A 10744-nucleotide genomic window follows, 5' to 3' on the forward strand; every position below is an offset into this window, starting at 1 on the left:
CCAATCAAACCGTACACATGGCATGGGGGCATGGCATGGGGCAGGCCATTTTGTCTGTTGCGTAGCCAGTGCCCAAGTCTAATCAGTGGGAGCATTTTTACTTACACACAGTCCAAATCAGTGATTTTTGCCACAAAATTGGTACGAAAAGTCAAACCCTAGACCCTCGCTTATCTAGAGAGGTGCAACTATCATTGCATAATTTTTTGAAAGTACCAAAGTTGTAGAAAATTATGCTTTGAAGATTATGCCTTTGGTAAAAAGTAATGAAAATGTAACTTCAACTAAAAAGATTAAGTATTTGAGAAAAATGTAAAAGATCACTTATATTATATAATGAAAGTTTGTAGAATCAATTTTCAATCAAGAAAATTTGTTTTGGGGGGAAAGTTATGATTAATAAAAAAAAATGTCTTTCTGCAAATCGAGAGTGGTCCTTATCATCTCACAAGGTGGTGTATAGGTGGACAGGGTGTGCAAGTGGCACAACCTATGTGGTGCATAAAGTTAGATAAATGGAGTCATTTAATGTGGATTATTCTAATCAGGGGGTGTAGGGTGGTGTTGGCCCAAACCTTTGTATTATACAAAATAGATGATAGACATTGTGTTAGGCACTAGTGCTTAAGTTCTTAGGCATGGACATTGGGTGTATTGTGCTTAGCCCCAAATTTTAACTAGTGGGATGACCCATTGCATGTGTATGTAGACCTACAAACAAATGTATGACAATAAGAAGGATACATGGATCTATGTATTGCTTGATCTAAATATTTTTTATTAAATAATAAAAATTTCATGTCATAAAATATTTTACCACAAGAAATTTAGGCCCACTAAAATAAAATTCCATAAAGTTTTTTATGATGTAAATACCTATGTAAAATCTATGAATGTAAGATGATTGGGATAATGAGGGCAATTAGGGAGGGAGAGGGGGTGTAGAGAATAGACTATATTTCATTTCAACCAAAGTATATTAAGTTTAGAGTTGCTCATAATAGATTATGCCTTTTTGGACTCATTCAATGGGTCAAATTTAGACTAGGATGCACCCATAAAATAATGATACAATATTTACTTCACCATAAGGAATTATAGGAGAAATAATCTTCTACAAAACCAACAAAGAATTCTATATTTCCGAAGAATCATACAAGCATACAAGATAATGCAAGATCCAAGATGTTTAATAAAAAAATAAGCCTTTCTTATAAAGGTATGGTGGGAGAAAGACAATGTATGATGATGAAATATGCCATTTTATATGACATGAGATTAAAAAATATAACTGTGGTAAGTGTGGGCTCCAAATGTTCCCTAAAAGTGCCTTAAGTAAACTTAGAAACCTAGGTATGAATATGTCCCAAAAAATAAATAGTTGCAAAATAACCTCATTTATCCCAAATTATTCGATAAATCAATTATATGCATATTTGACAATCATTTTACTCCATCATACCTCTTAGACCCTTAGATGCTCCTATTAATTATGTATGGGGAGCTAAAGGTACAATGAGATTAATTATCTAATATTATTAACTAGTAAGCCAAATTAACATTATAAAATTGATAAATCATTAATGTGACAAGACAACACATATAATTTCACATCAAAATTAGTTGATTGGCAATTCATGATATAATTGACAAGTTGGAATGATGATATTAGTTGATAGCTAAAGATTGGAATGATTAAAAGTTGATGAGTATAATAAAGTTCAGGTGACAAAATATAAATAATCAAACGGATATGAATTTCATTTATTTTTAACTTAGTAATTGTACTAAAGTTGATTTATTTTTTCAAATTACTAAGAAGACATACGAATATTTAATTTATTAGTACATGTGAGTTGGCTTGGGTGGTGGCTTTGCTCCCTATCAGTCTCGGGTTCAACTCCCTTCTCGGATTTAAGAGGGGGGACTGCTTGCCCAGAGACTAGTCTCACCTCAACTCACCTTGTTCACTAGGCTAGGTCAAGAGGATGGTATACAAAAAAAAAGAATATTAAATTTATTGAATTTAATAATGGTGTGCAAATAGATTCAATTTATTTAATTTCATAATGAAACGATAAACTACTTAGTTATGGAAACACATTTATTTATCGTGATGTTGAGTACACATTATTTCAAATGTGGTGTTTACAACCATAATAAAATGATACTTTACCTCCATTACATGTACAATACTCATTTCCTCATGAGTAAGACCATGAATATAATATTCTTACTAGATATTAGCTACTTGGTCTTGTTTAATGATGTTTAATACAAGGTTTTTTTTTTTTTTGACAAAAAGGTTAAAAATAAATTAATTCAAAGATTCAAAGAGAATACATAAAGATTTCTAGATAGTCATAGATTTCACAACGGGAAAATAAGTAGGAACCAAACAGGTTTGTCAACAAACTAGCAAGTTCAAAAACTCATGACCCTAAGAAAAATTGACACAAAGGAACAATGACCTCATCATTATGAGGCAAATGTAAAAACCGAGTAAAATTGAAATATTCGAAACTGATTTTTTTAGTGTAATTTTTATTTTTATTTTGTAGAATTTAACTTATTAAAATACATAACCTTATCATATATTTATTAAAATAAATTATATTTATTTTTTAAATAATAAGAACATCATTTTCATATTTTCCTTAATATTACTTATTTCCAGTCTAATTTATTTTGATTATATAAATATTTACCATATAATTTAATTAGATTGTGTGTTTGACAACTCGAAAAAAAATCAATATAACTTAATTGTAGACTGATAAATAAATTGAAAATCTCAATCAATATCACAGTCAACAATCCATTATATTTTTCATTTCGTTTGCTCTAAATTTCAAACCATCCTTTCCTGTGGCTTTCCTACTTTTCTAAACTTTGTAAAGGTGGCTATGCTTCACAATCCAAAAGCTTTACAATATGCATTAAAAGAAGACTCGTTATGCCAGTCAATGAAATCTGGAAAAAAAAACGTTTTGAGATTATCGATGAATTTCAATGTCGACACCGTCATTCCAATCCAAAATATATGTCGTTTCAAAAGGAAGTTGGCGTGTTTGACTATCCAAGATGAATGACAAGCTGACAATCCAAAAAAACTTATATATAAGATTGTAGTCTTCGTGGTGGACAACGAGAAGAAAATGTAGATATACGAACCCTCTCCTCCGTTATGGCTACCTGCACCACCGACAGTTTCCTCATGATATATCCCACTGCCCCCACACAGACTATCCATAATCTTCGTCAATACATATCTAATTTATATTTTATTTTGATATTTAATTATTCTGATTATATTTTCTCTCTTATACGTTAATATTATACGTAATATATCACTTCTTATTCATTTTGCCATTCTTTTTTTATTCTTTTAAATGAACATAAAAATAATCATCATTTTAAAGCTGATATTTCACAAGATTCATGTTATACGACAATACTCCCATTAATTGTAATCATGCAACCATCCTCAATGTCATCCTCCATTAAGGTATCACACCTCTCTTCTTTAAGACTACTAGATGAATTAGGGATGGAAGAACCAATGAAATATGACTAGCATATCTCCTAGGAGGAATAATCACATATGAGCATATCAACATGCTATTGTTATATTTATATTATTTGAATTTTTTTATTTTTATGAGTATCGAAACAATATTATAACGAATAACTTGCAATAACATAGATGCAATTAGATGAAAGGGATGTGCTATAATTTCAAGCTATCCATAAGATAAGAACTAGGATACATGTAGGGATAGTCATTATCATTTTATAGATATTAACAAAATGGGTGGTTAAATGGTTTATACATGTTCATTTATTTTCATCTATGATCAATTTTTTTCTTATGTTTTTTGTTTTAAAGTTTAATTTCTCAAATAAAGTGGGACACATGTGACCAATCATCTCTTTGGTCATGCTTGTTTTCTTCTACAAGGTTGTCAAAGACACTTCACTAAAGTGACTTTCAATTATAAATAAATAAATTGATAACTTTGTTGAATAGAATCCTAGGTAACCCAAATGCAAAATAATTTTACCCATGGATGTCCCCTTTCATATAAGTTATTATTTAGAGCAAACACAATATCCACTATGCAAACTTATTATATATAATCTATATACAATTTTCATTATTAAGATAAATTGAGTTTTTGATAGGGCCCAAACCTTGTTACAAAGAAAAGATGTTACCAAGGGCATAAGCGACTACAAAAAAAGGGAATCGAAGTAGTGGAAATAACTAACTGATAGGACAACAATTCTAAATTGAAACAAATATTGAACTACAAAAATTAGCCGATCCAACTATCAATAGGTAAAAAGACAAAACCAAATAGTAAATCAAGACAATCAATTACAATCAGAGTTGCGCCCCAACTTGAACCCCAATAGAAAATTTTGTGAGGGAGGAACCATTAAGGACTAGATTTTTTTTATTTTGACAAACAACTGTCTAGGATGCATCATCTTACTAATTAATATTCCTTAGAGAAGGGGAGGAAGCTTCCACATAATATATTGAAGAAGCCCTAGCTAGATGAACATTCAATTTGGATGCAAAACCATCACAAAATGGAAACTAAGCATTATGGACCATTGAAGAGAGATGAGATTATCCGAAGTCCCTACATGTAGGGGCAATGTGAGTAACAACTTGGGCAGTTGAACCAATTGAAGTAGCATGTGAAGGGGACACTGAATTAATTTAGTTCTCCATGTTAGTAATTGAAGTATCATGGCACACTATGAGATGGTCATGGTAAATATTCTTCCACTATGTGGAGGAAAATTGCCAATGAGACTCATGAGGACAAGTAGAGGCCATATGTCTAGTAGAAAAATAGTGTATGTGGTAGAATGAAATAGCCTCATAGTCAACTATTTGAGACCAAGGTTGCTTACCCACCTATAGAATGATCTTTGTTTGGAACACCTTTGAAAGATCCATATCTACATACAATTGTTTGAGGTTAAAGATACACAACAATTCTATATAGTGTCTTATATTGTGCATTACTTTTCCAAATAGACAATTTTCCTAGTATTGAATAAAGATGAGGTCATCATTCCAAAAGAGGAAAAAATAATATAGACATTACGAAGTTAAATGAAGCCAAGAAACATTTGAAGAGGGTTAACAATGCATTCATATTATCCAATCATTCTTCTCTAGAAATGATTTTAGTAAGTGTATTTTTTTGTAAACCATAACAACCATTATAACTCGGGGGAACTAGTTTATCCAATTCTCAAATTTTACATACACAAAGGTAGGAGCTATATAGGAAAACCATACGAATTCCCTATGTATAAATTCCCTATGTTTGTAAGTGATAAACCATTGTTTCTTGAATTGCACAATTAATTGTGTGATTTCTAAAAGTTCTTTCCATAATGTACAAATAAGACATCAAATTTCCTTTATCCATTGGAATTATACATATTCTTGTCATTATAATATTAACAAGTAAAAGGCAAAAATTGGAAAGAAAGCACTATCTTTTTTTTAAGAAAATATCTATATTTGACCTATAAGAATTCATGGAGAAAATAGATGGATTCTTATATACATCAACATACAGTTAAATATTATTTGGATTATTGTGATGATTAACGTAAAATTCACTTTTTGAAAAAATGATCTAAATATGTTAAAAAAAGAAACTACTTTGGAACACTTTTATAAATCACAATAATATGGGTTGCTTGTTTGTTTGTAGTTTTTAGTTTCTAGTCTATTTTTGTTGTCTTGATGTTGTGTTGCAGCTGTTATTTTTGTCTTTTGTTTTCTCACTGTTTTTGTTTTGGGTTGTTCCTTGCTATCCTTCTATGCTTATCACTCTACCTTTCTTAATGTAAAAAGTTTTGGATCCTTTTGAAACCTTTCTTACCTTAATAAAATATATCAATTTAACAAAAGGAATTACATGAGGCTCAATTATTTTTGAATTAGTTCATATAGAATAATGAGTATACCCAAGAATATGCTTTATGATGATGCCTAATATTTAATTTAAGATAAATGATTCAATCAACTCATTCTAAAAATAAATTAATAATATATAAAAAAAGATGACTCTATTAAGAATAGGAGCTAGAACATTATCGATAGAGGTTTCACCTACAATTCAAAAGGTAAAACTTCTAATGCACCTTAGTTACAAATATAGAAAGATGTGCCCATCTTAGAAGTCACCACTTTCATAAGATCTTTCGATAAAGAATATAGAATAGGGTTCTCTATAAATGTAGAGCCACTAAAGAGTAGAAGAAGTCCAAATTAATGTTCAAATATGAAAAACATGCAAATAAGAATATTGAAATTATTTCTATTGAAATTAATATTTCCTCTCAAATTTTCAGCCATCCTGTTTCTCCTTCTGATTGATTCCCTAAGACACCATTATATGATAATTTAAAATTAAATTTTCCTTTTTCATAAATATCCATTGGGGTTTGCATAATATTTTACAGGAGACCAGTGCAGTATTAATTTTGTAGGATAAAATATTCGACCATTGAGATATATACAAAACCCAAAATCTTAAACACGGCCTGATAGCTTAATTAACTATCTGTTCTGACTGATATTGGATGCAATTCATCAGAACTTCAAATCCATTGTAGAAAATTAAAAGCTTTATCTGAAAGCCAAAATGTTACATGCTAGTGAATCTCTGCTCCAAGTAGAAGATAAACTCTCTACATAACTAGCAAACAGTAAGGACTAAGACTTCTTAATAGAACTTACAAAGGACCGTAAGATGCAAGTGCTTCTGTGGAATTGGCCTTGTGCAGCAGGTCTGATATGGTAGATGTTAAATTGGAACCAGCTGCAACTCCCATGAGTGATATCTGATATCTATAGCCCGCTATCAACAATATCTACCGGTCTGTTTGAAGAAGCTGACCTCACACAAATTTGCGTGTGTGTCTGCAACAAACATGTCATCACTTCCTTTTCACAATCTCTAATATATCAGATTTCAATAACTACAAACATTTCCTTTTAGATAAACTCCAGCCGAATCCATTCTCTGCAATCAATTTCATTCATGAAATTCTTAAAAGATTATTAGAAATGACAATGCCACTATGAAGAAGACACAAAAGAGTTTACCTGAAGCAATATAACCAACGTTGTTGTGCCCGGTGAATCTAACAAGGTATCCTTCCCCATAAGTTATTGTGAGATAGATGAAGCTTCTCCAACATCCGACATCCCTCTAAACTCTCAGGTATTTCCCCTGTTAGCTTGTTGTGGTGAAGATAGATATATCTTAGCTGCTGGAAGCCGCCAAGAAAATCTGGTAAACTTCCACTAAGCTGGTTTTCTGATAATTGGAAGACCTCTAACATTCAACATCCCTCTAAACTTACAGGGATCTCTCCTGTTAACTTGTTCTGCTCAAGATAAAGATTTCTGAGCTGCCGGAGGCTACCAAAAGAATCTGGTATGTTTCCACTAAGCTGGTTTTCAGACAACTCTAAATTAGTCAGTTTTGACAAATTTCCTAAAGAGCCGGTAATGACGCCTGATAAACTATTTGTAAAGAGGTGAAGCCACTGAAGCTTAGTAAGCATGCCCAATTCAGGAGGAATGGGGCCTTCAAGATGGTTGGCTGACAAGACCAAAATAGTCAATCTGGATAGATTTCCTAAAGAGGTGGGAATGGTGCCTGTTAAGTTATTATTGTAAAGATAAAGAGTCTCCAGGTGAGTGAGCATGCCCAATTCAGGAGGAATGGGGCCTTCGAGATGGCTTCCTGATAAGTCTAAATCTGTCAATGTTGAGAGATTTCCTAAGAATCTGTGAATGGTTCCTGATAAGTTGTTAAGAGAAAGGTAAAGAACTTGCAAGTGAGTGAGCATGCCCAATTCAGACGGAATGATACCTGTAAGATCATTTTCTGACAAGATTAGCGTTCTCAATTTTAAGAGATTTCCTAAACAGGTGGGAATGGCACCTTTAAGATTATTTTCTGCCAATTCTAGATCTCTCAAATTTGAGAGATTTCCTAAAGAGCTGGGAATTCTACCTGATAAGTTATTTCTATAAAAAAGAAGAACCTGTAGGTGGCTTAGCATGCCCAATTCAGAGGGAATAGTACCCATGAGATCATTTTCTGCCAATTCTAGATCTCTCATGTTTGAGAGATTTCCTAAAGAGCTGGGGATGTTGCCTGATAAGTTATTTGAATAAAGGTAAAGAACCTGCAGGTGAGTGAGCATGCCCAAAGTTGGGGGAATGGCACCTGTGAGATCATTTTCATACAAATCCAATTGAACTAAGGTGGATAGATTGCCTAAAGAATGGGGAATGGTGCCTGTGAGATTGTTTGCTCCTAAATAAAGATATTTCAGACTTGTAAGGCGACCCAGCTCAGGCGGAATGCTTCCATGCAGGTGGTTATAAGAGAGTGCCAGGCAATACAAACTGCGGCAACCAGAGAGAGAGGGTGGAATTGTTCCCTGTAATTGATTCTGCTGCAGGTATAATATCTCCATACGGGGAAGTTGGCCGAGTTGAGGTGGAATGTGACCAGTCAGGGCATTGCCGGAGAGATCCAGGTACCGAAGAGAGAAGAGTTGACCGAGTTGAGGTGGAATTTGACCAGTGAGGGCATTGTTGGATAGATCTAGGTATCGAAGAGAGGACAGTTGGCCGAGTTGAGGTGGGATGTGACCAGTGAGGGCATTGGCAAAGAGATAGAGGGATCGAAGAGAGGAGAGATTTCCTAAGACAGGAGAGACGGTGCCGTCTAAATTCATATAGGATAAATTCAGGGAAAGGAGAGAGTGAGAGGAGGGGTCGCAGGAAAGACCAGACCAATTGCAGAGGGGTACATGGGGAATCCAGTCGGGCAGAGAAGTAGTGCTATTGTGGTAGATGGCATCTTTGAACCGCAAGAGCGATTGTTGTTGGTGTTGATAGGAGTTAGGAAGAGCGGTGATTGAAAATATGGAGATGGAAAGCATAATCAAAGGGAAAAAGAAAAGAGGAGCCATGGTAGAGCAGATTAGAGCAGAGGGAAACAGAACACACACAAAGCGATGGGATAGAATAGAATGGAGTGGGGAATGGAACAATATATAGATGATGGTGTCACGCAATTTTCTATATATACGTTCACATTGATGGTAAAGAAGCGGATTTTATACCTCGCAAATGTCAATTATAATACAGTGACGCCTCCTACATTTTTGCAGATATTAAATCTTTCATCGGGCACAATTTGTAAACGTTGAAATTATTGACTTTTTACCCTTGGTAAAACCCCATTTTTTAAAACATTTTGATATTCGCTACCGCTGCCAACATGCTTTTTGTAATTTTGGTGAACAATGTTTCCTCCATATTATTTTATTAAAGTTAGATATTTTTTTTTTTTTTAATTTTTTAAATTTGAAATTTGGTCTTATGGTTGTAAATAATAATTCAGTCATTTAAATTTATTCGGCACAGTCAGAAATAAAAAATATATATTTGGGGTTTTATAGTTAAACAATAAGAAATAATTTATTTAAAAAATATTTTTTTAAATCTTTAAAATTTAATATTTTTAGATTTCTTTTAATTATAACATTATATTTATAAATAATTTATTATATAATTACTAATTTTATAAAAATACTTTTTATTTTAAACTAAATCACAATCATTAGATCATTAAATATAATATATAAATATTTAATTTTAATATATATCTATAATATGAAAATTTAAATAATATTATTTAAATAAATATAAAATTAAATGAAGAATATTTTTAGCTCAGATAATGGTAATTTTTACACATTCACATTTATGAAGAATCAAGGTCTAAATATGATGGTCATGCAATATTTTATTGTTTTTTTGTATTAAGCATCATATAAACATCAGTTACAAAATTTGAGAGTCTTGGCTGGACACCTTGCAGCCAGCTATAGAGTTAAAACATAAATTGCAAGAGCTATATCAGGTGGGATCACGAGTCATGATATAAGTTCATATACCTTGGAACTGAGTTACAAAATTATACAAATTGATAGACTTGTCAAAATGCATCATGGGGTATATAGCTAACTAAACACAAAGGAGGAATCAGGATCATTGTTGTCGCCCAGGGGGGGGGAAGCCATGCAGTCCAACCTAGCTCACCCTCGCACCTGACCAGCACATTTCCTTCGGCAAACTAATCTCTGAAGGGATGGGAGGGTAGTCCTTCCAGCTCCAGCTCAATGAAGTCTTCTCTCTGTTGTCGTGCCTCCATCTCTTGCATGAATCTCATCAGCCCTTGTTCAAAATGAGTTGTGTTGCTTCCCATGCGATCCCAAGTGAAGCCATGTGAGAGCTCTCTAATGAAGATGAGGGTAGTTCCATTCTTTAGCCACCTGCCAAATTTGTCTTCCTCCAGTCTTAGTACCACTGTGACCTGCATAGCAACAACGTAGCGGATGAGTCTCCTAATAGACTTAGTGAGGTTCCTACTCTTTCCATTAAACACATCATCATTCCTAAATTTCCAAGGAGAGAGAAGACCATAAAAGATTAGCATGTTTCTTGCCACCTCTAACATAACCAAGTACCATCTCATCAATAGTAAAACAGTTGTTATTAAGTGAGATACCAAACAGATTCCAAAATTCTTTGGCAAAATGACAATAAAACAAAATGTGGTATATAGATTCAGGGATACGGCAAAATTTGCACAGTAGGGGGTCACCATTGCTA

At 33.1% G+C, this 10744-nt stretch overlaps 1 protein-coding gene across 1 annotated transcript; it reads right to left on the reverse strand.

Annotated features, from left to right (window-relative positions):
* Positions 1 to 7560: 7560 nt before the first annotated feature.
* LOC131069580 (LRR receptor-like serine/threonine-protein kinase GSO1) lies at positions 7561 to 9052 on the reverse strand (the record flags this gene model as incomplete). Its single annotated transcript, XM_058005084.2, has 1 exon — positions 7561 to 9052. A coding segment is annotated over exon 1 (1476 nt), but the record flags the coding sequence as incomplete, so codon positions are not given.
* Between the last annotated feature and the right edge of the window lie 1692 nt (positions 9053 to 10744).

The sequence above is a fragment of the Cryptomeria japonica genome, chromosome 3 (assembly GCF_030272615.1).
Source record: "Cryptomeria japonica chromosome 3, Sugi_1.0, whole genome shotgun sequence".
Lineage (NCBI taxonomy): Eukaryota > Viridiplantae > Streptophyta > Pinopsida > Cupressales > Cupressaceae > Cryptomeria > Cryptomeria japonica.